The 18,472-nt window shown below is 38.2% G+C and overlaps 1 protein-coding gene across 1 annotated transcript in view; it reads left to right on the top strand.

The window, feature by feature from the left end:
• Nucleotides 1-18,472, top strand: part of Herc1 (HECT and RLD domain containing E3 ubiquitin protein ligase family member 1) — a 140,416-nt gene that overhangs the window by 74,412 nt on the left and 47,532 nt on the right. The window contains exons 33-39 of the mRNA XM_010641197.3: nt 158-334; nt 5,243-5,482; nt 6,207-6,290; nt 9,036-9,556; nt 11,527-12,302; nt 14,073-14,271; nt 16,067-16,227. Of these exons, the coding sequence (XP_010639499.1) occupies nt 158-334; nt 5,243-5,482; nt 6,207-6,290; nt 9,036-9,556; nt 11,527-12,302; nt 14,073-14,271; nt 16,067-16,227 (2,158 nt within the window). The remainder of the gene's footprint in view (nt 1-157; nt 335-5,242; nt 5,483-6,206; nt 6,291-9,035; nt 9,557-11,526; nt 12,303-14,072; nt 14,272-16,066; nt 16,228-18,472) is intronic.

Here is an 18,472-nt window from a genome sequence, read left to right as displayed (position 1 = left end):
GCAGGATCCATGCTCTGTTTGGTGTTGTGCCCCCAGTGCCTTATACAATAACTGTTACTTGGTAGCTAATTAATAAATGTTTGTGGGATTAAACCAAGGAGCCTCGGGATATTATTTGATTTCCTCCAAAATACTGACCCAACTTCCTTTCTGGTAGAAGCAGGGAGATTTGGAGGAAGAAGATGAGAACCTTCCTATACAAGAAGTTTCTTTTGACCCAGAGAAAGCTCAGTGTTGCTTAGTGGAGAATGGACAGGTTTTAACTCATGGCAGTGGAGGAAAAGGATATGGATTAGCGTCAACTGGAGTAACTTCTGGGTGCTATCAGTGGAAGGTATGTGGAATTCTTAATAGTGGTTAGTATTTTGTCTTTTAGTCCCAGGTTCTTATAAGAAAAAAAAATATGTGGAAAGATTTAAATCATTATATGCAAGTGATGTGCTATTATTGTGTAAGGTGTTGTAGGTGGAAACTGAGTGAAGGATATTTACTAACTCTGTAGTGTTTTTATAACTCTTTTCTAACTCTGCAATTATCTTATAATTTTAAAAAGGTATATAAAAAACTGTTTTGTCCTCATGAAGAGTCAATACAGCACATTTCTCCCCTACTAGTGAAAATGCATTAACATCTCTGTGATCTTTTGCCTGGGAAAGCCTTTTAGCAATTTATCTCCCAAGCATCCAGAGGTGCTTTATTATGTAGTTACTTTCTGACTGCCATCAACTAAAAATGTAGATGGCCAGAAGGAGAATCCATATTTGTATAATCTAGGCATAATGAGCCAGCCTTCTAAGTTGGGGAGATACTTATCAATGTAGGGAACCATTTCTTACCAGTTGAGTTTCCCAATGCCAGCCAAGGGCCAAGATTGCAAACAATTGTTCCTAAGGATAACAGTGCCTGTGCCTTTTCTGTGCAGTGTACCCCATTGATTCTTGGCCACCAGGCTTTCATAATAAAACTGTTAATAGGACCCCCCCCCACCAGGCAGCAGGTGAGAGCAACTGTAGTATTGACCCTAATTACACATTTTAGGATTCTCGGACTTAGCCAGTTAAAACAAATCATAAACCATTAAGATCTATTTAGCCATGTGACTTCATTTTTAAGTTTATGTATTAACTTTTAAAGCCTAACTAACCTAGGCACTGATTAACACAGAACAAGTGGCCAGTCTTGTGCAGAGGTAATTACATGGTGCACATACTAGAACCATAATCCCACAGGACATGTGTAGTCTCCCTAGAAACTAAGCGTTTATAATTGTTAGGGCACCACTTATCAGGACATATAATAATCAGGTAATACAGGTTAACATGGCCCCATTTGGCCTGCCACTATTCTGTGAATAATTTAGTTGACCTGGTTTCATAGGGACTGTCTGAAAGCAGTTTGAAAGGATTTTGTTGTCTATGTTGTCAGTTTGCTATCTAGTGTATGGATGGCTTCTGGCAATGTTTTGTGGAAAGTTCGGAACAGGTGAGGGGTATATAATCAAACCATCACTATATTTTTGTAAATTGTAACTAATCCAGAAAGTGAAACATAATAGCAGTGGGACATCACCAAAAGGTAGATTAGAGTCCAGTTTCTCAAGAGTGGATGGTGAGATGTTGCCTCTTGTAGTTTCCTATTGTTTAGCCTTTAGCTTTCAGTAGGAGTCATAAGTTAGATATGTAATCAGTCTCAGTATCTGAAGTATATAACCAATCAGCAGTTTAAATATAGATGATTCCATCCAAAAAGAAGCCATTTCTCATAAGCATCTGCAGGAAACCCAACGGTCTAGCCAGCATCCATCATGTTTTCATAGTTTATGGCCCCACAGAAGAGTGTCCTAAATCAGCAGCCTCCAAATTTGTGTTCTGTTCATTTAGTCTCTGCCTACTTTTAGTTGGCACAGTCATCAGTGGGCTGAAACGGTACACGACAGACAGTATGGGATTTTCATTTAGAATCCAAGCAATTAGAATTATGAGTTCAGGATTCCAAAAAGCCAGCAGTTTTTTTTTGGAGGTGGGGGGCAACAGTAAGGCCTAGATGTCTGTGTGGTTAAGTCCAGGTGACCAGCAAGACTTCCCCAAGGAAGCTCTTTTTGTTTGTCATTCTTAAGTTCAAACTGATCCACGCAAAAATGTGCGCTTAAGGCAGGACCATCACCAGCCTCTGTGTCAGACATCTGATTTTATTAAAAATTATTGCCAACTGAAAACTGCTTTATACAACTCTAAAAGTGGGGGTCAGGGCCTTAGCTCAGTGGTGCCGCACCAGCCTTGCAAGTGCAAGGTCCTGAGTTTGATCCTAGGTACTGGGGGGCGAAAACTGAAAGAAAAAACAAAATAAAACAAAATCTTCTATAAGTATATGCGTGTATCATTGTCTAGAGCTTGTCTCTTTTTATATTTTGTCTTTCTTTTTCTGAGGCTCCAACAAGAAAAGTCAGAGTAAAAATATCACCAGTTATGGACATATTTTTTTTCAGTACACAGTTTAAATTGTAATCCACCTGCTAGTGGCAAAAAGCAAGGAAGTTATGTACCAGTAACCCAGTGATGACGAACCTTTTAGAGACGCAATGCCCACACTGCAACCCCAAACCCACTTACTTATCACAAAGTGCCAATACTGCAATTAAACTTCAGTGCTGAGGTTTTAGCTTAGAAAAAACAATTTCAATTGTTAGCTCAACTGCTGGGACGACTTGGCTCATATGCTGACAGGGAGGGCTGTGTGTACCCACTGCAACATATGTGCCATGGATTGGCCACTGCTGCAGGCCTGCTTTTCTTTTGCATCTTTCCTTAGCTTGTGAAGTTAAAAAAACTATATAACCTTTTATATCAGATTTTTAATTATACATCCAGATAAAAAAATCACAAGCTGTTTTAAAATTTTTCTTTTTCCTTTCCCCTTAGATCTTAAATTTATTCAAACCCTTCAAAGAAAATTTAGCATTCATAGAGTTACTTGGTGGGGGAGGAGAAGCTATTGTGGTGGTAGCAGGAAGCTGAAGAAAATAATGTTTCTGTTTTGGTTTGTAGAACTGATGTATCCTTTTCCTCTCCTACTTGGAGGAAAGAGTACGCACACTTCTTATATTATTGGTCTGCCCAAAGCTCGCTTTCAAAGATATTTGAATCACTTTTCCTCTCACTAGAGGAGAGAGTAACTACAAGCTCATTTTTATTCTTTGGGCCATCCAAAGCCAATAGGAATTGCTGCCTTTTTCTTCCCACCTGGAAAACAGAACAGTACAAAATCTCTTCAGCTGCTCTTTTTTTTCCCCTGATGTCAGCTAGCAATGCCAAAGGCAGCAGGATCCAGCAAGCTTGGTTTGCTGTGGATGGGTCTTTATTTTTGAAATTCTGTAGATGACTTGTTAGAGATAACTTTTACCTCTAACAATAGATAATATCTCACTCACTATTTCATACTGTATATAACTCCAAAGGCACCTGAACCCTGGAATTTTGTCTTTTCTAACTTCCTTTCTTTCCCCAAATAATGCTATAACTCTATTTTGAAGAGTCAGGGTTATTCTAGTGGATTTCTTTGCCACAACCTCTGTGTCATGGATCCTCAAAACTACCCTCATCTTCAGAGATTCACTGGAGAACTCAGCCTAGTTGTACTCCTGAGTGAAATTTACTGTGCAGTAAGGTTATATAGCTCCATGATAAAGGAAAGACACAGGTAGAGTATGGAAGGATCCACGTGCAGGTGTCCATGTTTTTTTCTTTTCATGAGCAATCTTTCCCCAGCAACAAAAATGGAGCAGACAATGTACATATCTCTGGGGATGCCCATTAGACTCAGAGGCCAAGCTTTCTGCTGGGGGCTGGACATGTAGCAACCTTCTATACAGCATGTACCAAATTCCAGACTCAGAAAGAAAGCAGGCGTTCAATATGAACTGCATTGTTCAGTTGCGCTTGGCCAGTGAGCCACCTTTTTGACTTAGGGCAAGTTCTCTGTTTATCTTTCTGTTCACCTTTTGAATTCCCAGTTAGTAGCCATGGGTCAGCGTTGTAAGCAGGCCTGCTATGTTAACTCCTGTCTGAACAGAAGTACACACAAGAGAGAAATTTAAAAATCTGTATGTAAAAAATGAATAGTTTCCTAGACATACTTACTAGACATACTTCCTTAGCTTCATAATTAAGTTGCAAACTGAAATTACTTACTTAAAATGTCAGAGATATAAAAAGATTATTTTTTAACATTCTGCAAGGTAAAGAATAAAATTGTTTTAAAATCTTTATAAATTGGGGGCCGGGGATTTAGCTCAGCAGTTCGGTGGCCTGCCTTGCAAGCGCAAGGACCCGAGTTCAATCCCCACTACCAAAAAAAAAAAAAAATCTTTATAAATTGGGGGCCGGGGATTTAGCTCAGCAGTTCGGTGGCCTGCCTTGCAAGCGCAAGGACCCGAGTTCAATCCCCACTACCAAAAAAAAAAAAAAATCTTTATAAATTGGGGGCCGGGGATTTAGCTCAGCAGTTCGGTGGCCTGCCTTGCAAGCGCAAGGACCCGAGTTCAATCCCCACTACCAAAAAAAAAAAAAAATCTTTATAAATTGGGGGCCGGGGATTTAGCTCAGCAGTTCGGTGGCCTGCCTTGCAAGCGCAAGGACCCGAGTTCAATCCCCACTACCAAAAAAAAAAAAAAATCTTTATAAATTGGGGGCCGGGGATTTAGCTCAGCAGTTCGGTGGCCTGCCTTGCAAGCGCAAGGACCCGAGTTCAATCCCCACTACCAAAAAAAAAAAAAAATCTTTATAAATTGGGGGCCGGGGATTTAGCTCAGCAGTTCGGTGGCCTGCCTTGCAAGCGCAAGGACCCGAGTTCAATCCCCACTACCAAAAAAAAAAAAAAATCTTTATAAATTGGGGGCCGGGGATTTAGCTCAGCAGTTCGGTGGCCTGCCTTGCAAGCGCAAGGACCCGAGTTCAATCCCCACTACCAAAAAAAAAAAAAAAAATCTTTATAAATTGGGCTGGGGATTTAGCTCAGTGGGGCTGCCACCTGCCTTGCAGCCCAAAGTCTGGAGTTCAATCCCTGGTGCCCCCCCAAAAAATCTTTATGAATTAATGAAGTTATTTTTATATTTCCACTTAAGCTAAAAAATATATTTCCATAAATGCCTAAGTATTTATTTAAATGTATTCTGAAGTGTTGGTTTATACAGTAATTAGCATTATATGCTCTTTTGTATTCATGAATATTGTGACTTATATTTTAGTTTTACATCGTGAAAGAAAACAGAGGTAATGAAGGCACGTGTGTTGGAGTTTCTCGCTGGCCAGTCCATGACTTTAACCACCGCACTACCTCGGATATGTGGCTCTACAGGGCCTACAGTGGCAACCTCTATCACAATGGAGAACAGACTCTGACACTGTCCAGCTTTACTCAAGGGGATTTCATTACTTGTGTGTTAGACATGGAAGCCAGGACCATTTCCTTTGGGAAAAATGGAGAGGTATTGAAACCCATGCATAAACATTGCTCTTTTTTTTTTTTTTTTCTAAAATTACATTCAATTCACTTGTTTAAGTGCTAGTTATCTACTTTATAGATTATTATCTATTTTCTTCCTCGTTTCTTCTCTCTCTTTCTCTCTCTTTCTTTCTTTCTGTTTTTTGGAGACAGTGTCTCACTGTGTAGTTGAGACTGCCCTGGAATTCACTATGTAGCCCAGGCTGGTCTCGACCTCACAGCGATCCTCCTGCCTCAGCCTCCTTAGTGCTGGGATTACAGGCATGCACCACCACATCTGGCTCTTCCTTCTTTTCTTTAGTACTTTCTGGCTCTCATAGTACTTTTCAGCACCAGCTGGGTGTGGTGGCACACTCCTGCAATCATAACATTCTGGAGGCTGAGGCACGAGCATCACTGTGAGTTCAAGCCAGCCTGGAGTACGTAATGAGCTCAAGGTCAGCCTGAACTGTATAGCAAGACCCTATCTCAAAAACCCAAAACCAAACAAATACTTTCAGCACCAAAGTAACAAGGTGATAAAGTTCTCAGTAAGATTTTTGAAACAGGTGAACAAATTAAGATCTTTTACGTAGAGTTAGTTGATGATTTTAGTTGAGTTTTGACTTTAGTTACAATTGTTCTATCTTATAAGGGCTTTAATTTTAATATAGTTAGTATCAATTAAAGCTTGTTTTTTCCTTTTTCTTGCCTCTGCCACATTCTAGGAACCCAAGTTAGCTTTCGAAGATGTGGATGCAGCAGAATTGTACCCATGTGTAATGTTCTACAGCAGCAATCCAGGGGAAAAGGTACTGAAACCTCACACTTTTACACTTAAGCTTTAAAAATATTTGTTCAGGGCCGGGCATTTAGCTCAGTGGTTCGGTGGCCTGCCTCGCAAGCGCAAGGACTGAGTTCAATCCCCAGTACCACCATAGCTTTCGAAGATGTGGATGCAGCAGAATTGTACCCATGTGTAATGTTCTACAGCAGCAATCCAGGGGAAAAGGTACTGAAACCTCACACTTTTACACTTAAGCTTTAAAAATATTTGTTCAGGGCCGGGCATTTAGCTCAGTGGTTCGGTGGCCTGCCTCGCAAGCGCAAGGACTGAGTTCAATCCCCAGTACCACCACAAATTTCTAGAAGAAGACTAGATACTTCTAGAAATTGTCTTTAGTGCACTATTTGATCCTCAGGCAATTTGAATATAATGAGTCAACTTTCAAATGTATGTACAGCAGCTGGAATTTTATGAAGTACATTAGGGATAATGTGGCGTGTTGGCGATTATGGACTTGAGAAAGAAATCTAGAAATAATTGTAAATGTAATGACAGGCCATTAGTCAAATAGTGATAGTTCTAGTAGTTCTGTTGAGAAATCACCTTTCACTCATTTAACTGGGAGGGTTCTTAGAACTTATAGATGGTATAAATTTGAGCCTTATGAGAATAATATTGAAGGGATACCTTCTCACTGAAACCTTTTTGTTTTCCTCTTTAAAACCCAACCAGAGAGACAACCTTTTCTAGTCTCCCTGCACTGGCCAGTGGATTTTTTTCCCATCCTTTTACTGGAGGATGTAATATAGCTTAAAGACATTATATTACAGTGATACGTGCACACGCATGTTTAGAGCAGCACACACATAATAGATAAATCTTGGAAGCAGCCTATATGTGGAACAGCAGATGAATGCATAAAGACAGTGTGGCATTTATACATAGTGCTACATTGCCATAAAGAAGGATAAACGAGTCATTTGTAGGAAAATGGATCCACCTGGAGACATAATATTGTGTGAAATATATCAGACACACAAGCCTGAATATCTCGTGGTTTCTCTTATATGAGAAACCCAAAATATAAATAAAAAGCAAATTGAAAGAGAATAGGAAATAGGGAGATGGATCTTTTAAAAAAAGGGAAAGGGACCATGAGTTGGAAGGTGAGGGGAAGGAGAGGAAGGTAAGAGGCTGAAAAAAGAACTAAGATGTGTCATGTACATGTACCAACTCCCCACAAGGAATGTAATCATTATGCCAAAAATGTACCCAAAAAGTTAAAAATAAAAAAGAATTTATAGCTATCTAATAGTAGAAAAATTTCAAGTTAGGTCATATATAATTTCCCCATGATAGAAATAATAAACTTGGCAAGTGCTAATCATGAAAGTTGCCTTTTATTCAGCGTGCGCACACACGCACACGCGCACACACACACACACACACACACACACACGCATATGTGTATTATTTTTTATTTCAGAGAGTTATATAAGGCTAGCCATTCATAAGATGAAACTCCTTCTTCAACAGATAAACCATAAAAACTGAAATAGAAATGAAGAGACTGCCTAGTATCTGATATCATTCCTTCCCTTCCCCTGAAGATATTCCTTTTTTTTTTTTTTTTTTTTTTTTTAATTTTTTGTGGCACTGAGGATTAAACCCAGGGCCTTGGGCATGCTAGGCAAGTACTCTACTAGTAAGTTGTACCCCTGGCTTGCTTGCTTGCTTGCTTGCTTGCTTGCTTGCTTTATTTATTTATTTATTGATTGATTGATTGATTGATTGGTACCAGGGATTGAACTCGGGTCCTTGTGCATGCAAGGGAGGTGCAGAACCACTGAGCTAAATCCGCAGCCCTGTTTTTGTTTTTTTTTACTTTGATACAGTCAGTTGCTGACTTGCTCATGCTGCGTTCAAATTTGTGATCCTCCTGCCTCAGCCTCCCAAGTAGCTGGTATTTCAGGTGTGAATCATTGCACTTGGCTTAATGGTATTCTTGTTGCCCAGATATGGAGTTTTGTGTGTTCTACCTGGTGTTTTCAACATATATGCACCTTGAAATCACCCACTCGTAGACTATAATCTCCAACAAATAAATACTGATAGTAGTTAATATTTTTTAAACATTTGCAGTTTGCTTGCCACTGTACTAATAAGCACTCTATGTGCATAATTTCATTTAATTTTTAAAATAACAGTAGAACACAAATACTATTATTGATGCCATTTTCCCAGATGAAACACTGATTAGAAAGATTAAGTAATTTCCCAAAGTAATTCAGAGTTAAGATTTGAATTTAAATCTTCCTCCTGTTTTATATTCTCTGTCCTATTTGCAGTATATGTCCAGATAGGACTATCCTCATATTTAAATTTATAATTATACCTCTATCCCCCTTGAACAATAAAGGATGGTCCTATAATTATCACTCTAGTGTCTTGAAGATGAGATCTACTGTGTTTTCCAGGCTGTTTTGGGTTGAACTGAGTCAGCCACATATACCATGATCTATAGCCATCTTTAGAATAATCCTAACAGCTCTAGAACTGTAAGGCTACAAAAGATTTTAATATCAGGGCACTTATTCCAGGGGACCATGTGTAACTTCACTAGGTCTATAACATTTCCTCAGTCCTTTTGGTTATAATTCACATGTATCAAGAGGCCAAATGGGATTCCATATGCTAGGATTTATAATGACTAATTGTTAAGGAGACCTATTAATATCACACATATCTCACCTTCTTTTCTTTTTTATAGGTGAAAATTTGTGATATGCAGATGCGTGGCACTCCCCGGGATTTACTTCCAGGAGATCCCATTTGTAGTCCAGTAGCAGCAGTGCTAGCTGAGGCCACTACTCAGCTTATCCGTATTCTTCACCGAGCAGACCGTTGGACCTACAGCATTAACAAAAAAATGATGGAAAGGCTACATAAAATTAAGATATGTGTTAAAGAGTCAGGTCAGAAACTAAAGAAAAGTCGCTCGGTTCAGAGCCGAGAAGAAAATGAAATGAGAGAGGAGAGGGAGAACAAAGAGGAAGAGAAAGGTAAACATAACAGGCATGGCCTTGCTGACCTCTCAGAGCCACAGCTGAGGACTCTTTGCATAGAGGTGTGGCCCGTGCTGGCAGTGATAGGAGGAGTGGATGCTGGTCTTAGAGTCGGAGGTCGGTGTGTTCACAAGCAAACTGGGCGTCATGCCACGCTGCTGGGAGTGGTCAAAGAGGGCAGCACATCTGCCAAAGTCCAATGGGACGAAGCAGAAATTACCATCAGGTATGATCTGTTGAGTTACACTTTTAGCAAATCAGTGTTTAATGGTGAAATTTGCCCTTGCCCTTGGACAGTAATTAATGTTATCTTAGGTGAGCTGCCAGTTAACTTCTCAAATTTAATTTTTTTTTTCTGTACTGGATATTGGTACTGCCATTTCAGAAAATAACTTTGTCCAGACCTGTGTCCCTTGAAATACTGGTTGTTTGTAAAACATGTAGTTTTCTGTTTTATTTTGTCTGGGAAGAAATGGTAAGCTCGCTAGTTTAGATTTCACTCCTTCATTTTGTTTTTCATTTGGCTTTCTGCTTTTTGTTTTATTTGCAAAGTTGCTGGGGATTAAGCCAAGGGCCTTATGCATGCAAAGCCACACTCAGCCACTGAGCCACACCCCCAGGCTAGTTTCCGGCTTTTTAAAAAACCATTTCCATTATACAGTGGGATAGTAAAAAGACCGCCAGCCAATCTGTTGAGCTAGTTTCCGGCTTTTTAAAAAACCATTTCCATTATACAGTGGGATAGTAAAAAGACCGCCAGCCAATCTGTTGATTACAGTTTGTATTGGAAGGGCTCTAAATATAGGATGGGAACATTTGAGTGACTAAATTTAGGTTTTGGATGAACTCCTTTTTTCCCTCTACTTTTTTTTTTAAATACAGTACATATTTCAATTCTCTTCATGCATAGCATTTTGACTAGATATGAAAATTACATTTACCTGACACAAGCTGGGTACTTTAGCATTCTGATGTGTTTACATTCAGATAGGATTTGAAATAGAAATTTAAAAAGAAAAATGTTGGTTATCTCTGTTCATGAGGAAACTTGTTTATCTAGTGACTGTTTAATCATAGCCTTTGAAGGTATGGATTTATCTATGATATTATATAATTACTTATTATATTACCCAATGTGATTCCTATAAAATCTTGTGTTAATAGGTCCTAAGAACATTGTCTCCAGTAGTGGTTCTTGGTGTTTTATGGCAACGGTACTGTTTTAGAATCCAGTGAATGCCATGGAGTTCTTTAGTTGAAAAATATACATAACATTTTTACACAATTTCAAGGGTTAATGCACTCTACTTTCACTCGTTTCACTAAGCTAAAAGGCCAATATCAATTTTATAGTGGTTGGAGAGTGTCTTACCTTCTATTCTTTCCCTGTTTCAGAAAGGATTTATGATACTTTGTTAATATGCATACAATCTAGTAAAATAAGTAAATTAATAAATAAACTGAAAACAAGTAAGGAAAGTGATACAAAGGTGAAATAAGATCAGAAAGATAAATGAAACCAAGATTTAGGTTAGTACAACAAAACTTGTGTATTTCCTGACTTTTATATTTTGTATAATTAGAGCATTTTTAAAGTATAAGAATTTTGAAATATATAATCATATTTTGCATAAAGTATAATAAACATAAATTGAAGACTAATGTAAAAATTTTTAATGAAAATCGCCTATGAAATTATAAAGAGCCATTAGCCACACAACAAAATAGATTTATTATACAAACTTTCCAAATCACTTACATCAAACTATATCTGGTCTACCTCTTATTTTGTAAGTAAAATTGCACATCCAAATTCATTTGTTAGGAGTATCGATGGCTGCTTTTGTACTGTGATGTCAGGTTTGAGTGGTGGCAAGAGATCTTTGTCCTGCAAAATCTGAAATACTGACTCTGACCCTTTGTGGAAAGTTTGCTGACTGTTGCTTACCTGAAATGATGATGACTATTCTCACTCAAAAGCACATTCACACCTCATTGCTTTTGAATATAGCATCACATGTCCCCATTTTCTCAAAATAATCTTATTTTTTCCTCTGTAATGACATTTTGAGTTTATGTAAATTATTCTCTGTATTGTATGCACAATGCATCTTGTTTGTTTACATTATTTTCTGGACCTTCCTCTTGTTCTTCCCTCACTTGCTTTTTCCTGTGTCATTCTGATCTTTATTAAAGCTTCCCAACTTTTTGGTCGCCTAGTGATACTCCGTTGTATAATCTGGAACCCTGTGAACCACTGCCGTTTGATGTGGCGCGATTCCGAGGCCTGACAGCTTCTGTGCTGCTGGACCTGACGTATCTGACAGGCATTCATGAAGACATGGGGAAACAGAGTGCCAAGCGCCATGAAAAGAAACACCGACACGAGTCTGAGGAAAAGGGGGACAGTGAGCAGAAGCCAGAGAATGAATCTGCCCTAGATGTACGAACAGGCTTGACAGCTGATGATGTCAAAGGTCAGGGGGCCACAAGCTCCAAATCAGAAAACGAAATAGCTTCATTTTCCTTAGAGCCAACACTGCCAGGTGTGGAATCCCAGCATCAAATCACAGAAGGAAAAAGAAAAAATCATGAACACATGTCCAAAAATCATGACATAGCCCAGTCAGAAATCAGAGCAGTCCAGCTGTCCTATCTCTACCTTGGTGCTATGAAATCACTTAGTGCTCTTCTTGGCTGTAGTAAATATGCTGAACTATTGCTGATACCAAAAGTTCTGGCTGAAAATGGCCACAACTCGGACTGTGCAAGCTCTCCAGTTGTTCATGAAGACGTGGAGATGCGTGCAGCCCTGCAGTTTCTGATGCGACACATGGTGAAGCGAGCAGTCATGCGGTCGCCTATAAAGAGAGCTTTGGGATTGGCTGATCTGGAACGGGCTCAAGCTATGATTTATAAATTAGTGGTCCATGGCCTTTTGGAAGACCAGTGTGGGGGCAAAATTAAGCAAGGTATGTTATCTAATTTTTTTTGCTTTTGTGCTTTTGAAATTATTTGTACTCAAAACTGTAAAATCTGTGATTTATACAGATATTTTTATAAAGTATTTTTGACCAAAGGAATTTTCACATTATTTTTTTCTTTGTAAGATAGAGTTCTTTTGCTACTTTTATATTAATAATCATCTACCTGTAATAATGTAAGTGTTAAAACTTGATAATTATTACTAAATTTTATAAAAATGAAGTTTAAGTTATTCCTCCTGTCTTAGTTACTTTTCTCATTGCTGAGACAAAATACATAACACACAGAGTTAAAGGAGGAAAGGTTTATTTGGCTCACTGTAGAGGTTTCAGTCCATAGCCAGCTGGCTCCACGGCAGGGGAGGGGCATCACAGAGGAGAAACAGTCCATGGCAGGCAGCAAGTAGCAAAAGCAAACAAGTGACAAGCCACAGCCACAGCTAATTCTGTCTCTTATTATCCAGGCTGCCTGCCCTTAGGTAGCACTATACCCTTCCTCCTAGCATTGTACCATAAATCAGTCCCAGCATCATGTTCTTGATTGCAGCAGCACAATTCCTTGATCCTTTCACCCCCACGTATAGCTGCATGAGGCTTTGCTTTGGAGGACGTTGAGACACAAACGGTAACACCACAAAAGGCACTCAAGTATTTTTTTTCTGATTCAAAATATAGTCTAATCACTTCTAAGAGACATTTTAAAGGCTACTACTTTCATAGACTATACATTATATATAAAAATAACCCACTTTGTATTATCTTTTCACCTTTGGCAAGTATAAATTGTGAAATAAAAACTGACATTCATTTAGGAAATGTTTATAGAATGCCTACTCTGTGCCAGGTGCTTTTCTAGGTTTTAGAGAAGTAGCAGTGAATTAAGCAAAGTTCCTTGCCTTTGTGAAGCTTATACTGTACTTATTCTTCCTCTCCTCCTCTTCTGATTCCATTTCCTTTCCCTTGCCCTCACCCCTCCTTACTCCTAACTTACAGTGTTCTCAAAGGTGGAGGTAAAAGATAAAACAAAAAAGTCGGTTATTTTTAGACGTCATGTACTGCATTCTATGAAAGTAGCGCACTCTTGGATCCGCCGCCTGTCTCGCAAGTGCAAGGACCCGAGTTCAATCCCCGGTACCAAAAAAAAAAAAAAAAAAGTAGCGCACTCTTCATTTTCCTCTTATTGCTCTCCTTCCTGCCTTAGCTTAGATAGTAAATAGGTGGAGAGAGGTACATGGTACATATACAAAGTTGCGTTAAGATTGGGTTATGCAAGTATATGGCCATTTAGCAAGCCCAGTAGAATTAGCTGTCTTTATAGCGGCTCCTATTTTCTGTTTATTTGTAGGTTTCCTTATTAGATAGACGGACAGGTAGATGAATAGAGTTTCTGCCCAGGTTTTTATTTGTCCTACATTTTCATGCCTTTATATTTTCCCATTTATAGACTGAAGATAAGCATCAAAGTGCTAAGGAAACACATTTAATGACTAGATAGCTTTGGAAAACCTTTTGTCATATCTTCAATCTAAAGTGAGACCTTCTTTTACATTAAAAAAATGTCTTCTCTTAACAGAAATGCGTAGTTTCTAGGTCCCGTTACAGTACTTTGTGTAGAATATGGAATAGTACAGTAGTGAATACAAAGATATCTGTAAGAACTTTTTTTTTGGAAATCAGAAATTATATTTAGAAACTTTTAAAAGTAAAAGTTCTTACTGTTACTTTTGCTACTTCCTTGTCCTTTATCTTGGTTTATAGAAGTTGATCAACAAGCCGAAGAAAATGATCAAGCCCAGCAGGCTCAGACTCCAGTTACCACTAGCCCGTCAGCTTCAAGCACAACTTCCTTTATGAGCAGCTCCCTGGAGGACACCACAACTGCCACCACTCCAGTCACCGACACAGAAACCGTGCCTGCATCTGAGTCCCCAGGAGTGATGCCACTCAGTCTTCTCAGGTAGCGACGCTGACCTTTAACATGTGCCACGCCAGTGCCCACAGTTCTGAAGCATGATTGTTCTCCTATAGTAGCATGCCAGAGTGATGCCCAATGCTCTAGAACTAGATGAAGTCTGAGATCAGGAAGTTTAATAACTTGCTACAACCTCACAGCCAGTTGTTGGTGGCCCCGGGGCCAGTTAGCCAGGTCACTGATGAGCAAGTGCCCCACAGCTCTCTCCTTATGGTGTTTTTTGATGTGTGTGTGGTTTTTTGGGGGCTAATTTTTTGAATTTTTTCAAAAAATAAATATTTGTATTTTAGACATTAGGGTCTCAGGAATAAACTCACCTCTATGAGCATTTTTTCCTTTTAAGCATAGTTATACTTTTATTCTGACTATAAAATCAAGTCTACTTTTCAAATGAAAAGACATGTCTTATAATGCTTCTTCAGCTACCCTATTTAGTTGATTTGTAAATTCTAAGTAATGTTTATTTAAATTTCTTTTTGTTTCAATTTACTAGATAAACACAAATAAAAACTTACATGAGAAGACCTTTAGGGAGAGGATGTTATATATTCTCTCTCTCTTTTTTTTTTTTTTGTTTTGTTTTTTAGACAGTGTCTCACTATGTAGTTGAGACTGACCTGGAACTCACTATGTAGCCCAGGCTGGTCTTGAACTCACAACGATCCTCCTGCCTCAGCCTCCTGAGTGCTGGGATTACAGGTCTGTGCCACTGTGCCTGGCAACATTCTAATGTTTTTTTAATTTATCTGGCGATTACAGAATTCAGGGGATCCATAGAAGATCTTTGACTCCTTGTTATCTTTCAAGCTCTGAATAGAGTAGGCATTGAATTCAGCAGTAGAATCATTGCCCCTTACTCCCAGAGACATTCACAAAGCCTTTGAACTCTTTTCTTTTTTCTCCTTGTCTCTCTCCTTCCCTCCCTCTCTTCCTACCGTTACAGTGCTAGAACTCAGGGCCTAATGCATGGTAGACAAGCTCTACCAGAGCTATACCTCCTCCTTTCCTCTAACCATTTTTTCTCTACTATTGGCTGGGTCTTAATTAGAGCTGCAGCTTCCTCCATCTGGCTGAACATTATTTGACAGGAGAAAAATAAGGGAAATACTGTTTTCTGTATATGTGTTATTATATCAGTTATTTGATGGGTAAGCAGGGCTTTTCTGATGCTGAGAAAGCACCTGGTTCTTTTAGTTAAGAGCCATCAGAGTGGATCTTTTTGGACTCTATTCTCTAGCTAGGGTCCACATCCTCAGCTTGCGAGGGGTTGCCTCTCCTGTACCTTTCCACCTCTATAGAGCTGACATATTCACATTTTTTTTTATTGTGTTGGGTGACTAGACAGTTTTCTTTTCTATCCATAACTTGCCTATATTGCATAGCTTTGAATTTAGATGAATAATTTCATAGGTATCTGGTGAATTTATATTTAAAGTAACTGCAAGGCATCTGTCTTTAAAATTCTCTAGTTTCTTACTGCTGTATGCATACTAAAATACCCATAGCACTTTGGTAGGATACCAGAAGAAAGTTACATAAAGTAAAGGATTTACCATTTTGATGAGCAAAGGATAACAAGCAAAAGATTTTATTATTTTATAGTAAAAGAACCCTATGAGATAATGATTTTTAAAACTGAGTTGTATTTCTTAACATCCTTCATTAAATTATAGCTAATCTGTATAATTTTCCTGGTTGCATATTTTTCTATAAGAAGATTGTGATATATAAATTGTTTCTTACTTGGACTTGTGTGCTAACCATTGTTGTTTCCTTAAAGGCAAATGTTCTCTAGTTACCCAACCACCACTGTACTTCCCACACGTCGGGCACAGACTCCTCCAATATCATCATTACCAACCTCTCCTTCTGATGAAGTAGGAAGAAGGCAAAGTCTAACTTCTCCTGATTCCCAGTCAGCAAGGCCAGCTAACCGCACAGGTGTGTGAGCTATCATGTATTAAGATATCCAAACCTCTCACATTCCCACTCTGTGGACTTCCTCACGTGAGCATTGTGTTACGTCCTCGCTAGAGTTAGAGCAGTGATTTTAATGAAGGAGGGCTGCACCCATCAAACTGAGTGTCTTTTCCATTCTCAAACTGCATATTGAAGTATTGCTGTTTTGAAGAGAAATCATGTCCTGGGTATCAGTCATATCAGACCTTTCTTCTTTCCTAATACAGGCAATTGATTATGCTAAAATTCTCCTCTGAGCACTGCTTTAGCTGCAATTCACACATTTTTGAAATGCCTCATTTTCGTTTTCATTTAGTTTGAAGATAATTTACCTTGGTACTTTGTTTGACCTCTGGGTTATTTAGAAGTTTTACTTACTTTTCAGTTATTTAGGGCTGTTCTAGTCATCTTTTTGTTACTGATTCTATTTTTATTGTCATCAATGAATGTATCTTCTCTTTTTTTCTTTTTGCCGTCCTAGAGACCTAACCCAGAGCCTTATGCATGCTAGGCAAACACTGCCACTGAGCTATATCTGTGGCCCAAAGAATATATCTTACACAATTTGAGTTATTTTAAACTTATTGAGGCTTGTCTTATAGCCTACAGTATAGTCTGTTTCAGTTAAAAATGTAGATTTGGAAAAAGTGTGTTGTTTTATTGTGGAGTGAGCTATTGTTTCTTAGGTCAGGTTGGTTGGTAGTATTGACCAACTCTATTCTTACTCATTTTTTGTGCATTCCATCAATTATTGAAATAATCTGATGTAATTATGGATTTGTTTGTTTCCCCTTTCATTTGTTAGTTTTTATTTCACGTTATATATATGTATATATAGGTATATACATATATATACACATATATACCTATATATACATACATACATATATGTGTGTGTGTGTGTGTGTGTATGTATGTGTGTGTGTATCAAAAAAATCCTGCTAAAAATTGAGAACTTAAACTATAACACCATTTTACAATTAGATTTGCTTTATTAATCCCCGGCCCTATTTCATATATTTTAAAGTTGTCTTTAGGTTTATAAATATTTAGGATTTGTATATCTTTTCATGAATTGATTTTATTATTTGAAATAACTGTTTATCCCTGGTGATATTCTTTGCCTCAAAATCTGCTTTCTGTGCTATCAATATATCCACTACCGACTTTTTAAATTAGTATTAGAAATAGCATATTATTTCTGTCATGTTTTTGCTTTACCTCATTTGTGTCTTTGATAGTGAGTATCTTGTACGCAGCTAACATCAGTCTTGCCTTTTTAGTTTGGTGTTCTCTGCCTTTTAATTGAGTTGTTTAGACCATTTGTATTTGGTACTATCTTTGGTTGGTTTAAAATCTGCCATCTGTCTATCTTATCCTATTCTCTTTTTCTTTCTTTTTTACCTTCTTTTGGTTAAGTGAAATTTTTTATTTCACTTTATTTCCTTCATTGACTTATTAGCTATAGTTTATATTGTATTTTTAGAGACTACTTTCATGTTTATAGTATACATCCTTAATTATCACATGTCCAAGTGATATTTTACCACTTCATATATGGTAACAAGAATCTTAAAACAGAAAGCTTCTTTTTCCCCCATTTCAGCATTCATAAAAGTATGACTATAGTATATGATAAATTTTGAGTTTTTTTTGTGTGTGTGACAGGTTCTCACTATGTAGTTGAGCCTGATCTGGAACTCATTGTGTAGCCCAGGCTGGTCTCAAACTCACAGTGATCCTCCTACCTCAGCCTCCCAAGTGCTGGGATTATAGGTGTGCGACACCAGGCCCGGCTAAATGTTTAAATTTTTAAAAAATTATTACAGTAAAGGGGCACATTGTTTGGGTTCACCCTACCTGCACTGTAGCTGGAGGTTCTCTCTAGGCCTTAAGCTGAGACGGGTATACTGCTCACTTCATGTGTTTTCCTGCTCTCAGAGATCAATGTCTTATACTTTCTGTTGTTCAGTATCTCAAGTTTATTGTTTGATAATTTTTTGTTTAAGGCAGGAGGGTAAATTTAGTCTCTAGTTTTTCATTACGACCAGAAGCATAAGTCCATCAGTCATATTAAAACCATTACCATTATAGCAGTAGTACTGTTTTTATCCTTTTTTTTTTTGGTACCAGGGATCGAACTTGGGTCCTTGCACTTGCGAGGCAGGTGGCAAAAACACTGAGCTAAATCCCCGGCCCAGTAGTACTGTTTTTAAAGCAAAGACAA

Source organism: Fukomys damarensis, unplaced genomic scaffold (assembly GCF_012274545.1).
Source record: "Fukomys damarensis isolate Sample0158 unplaced genomic scaffold, DMR_v1.0_HiC HiC_scaffold_25, whole genome shotgun sequence".
NCBI lineage: Eukaryota > Metazoa > Chordata > Mammalia > Rodentia > Bathyergidae > Fukomys > Fukomys damarensis.
Note: the sequence above shows the minus strand (reverse complement) of the source record. Positions and strands in the feature narration are given on the sequence as shown.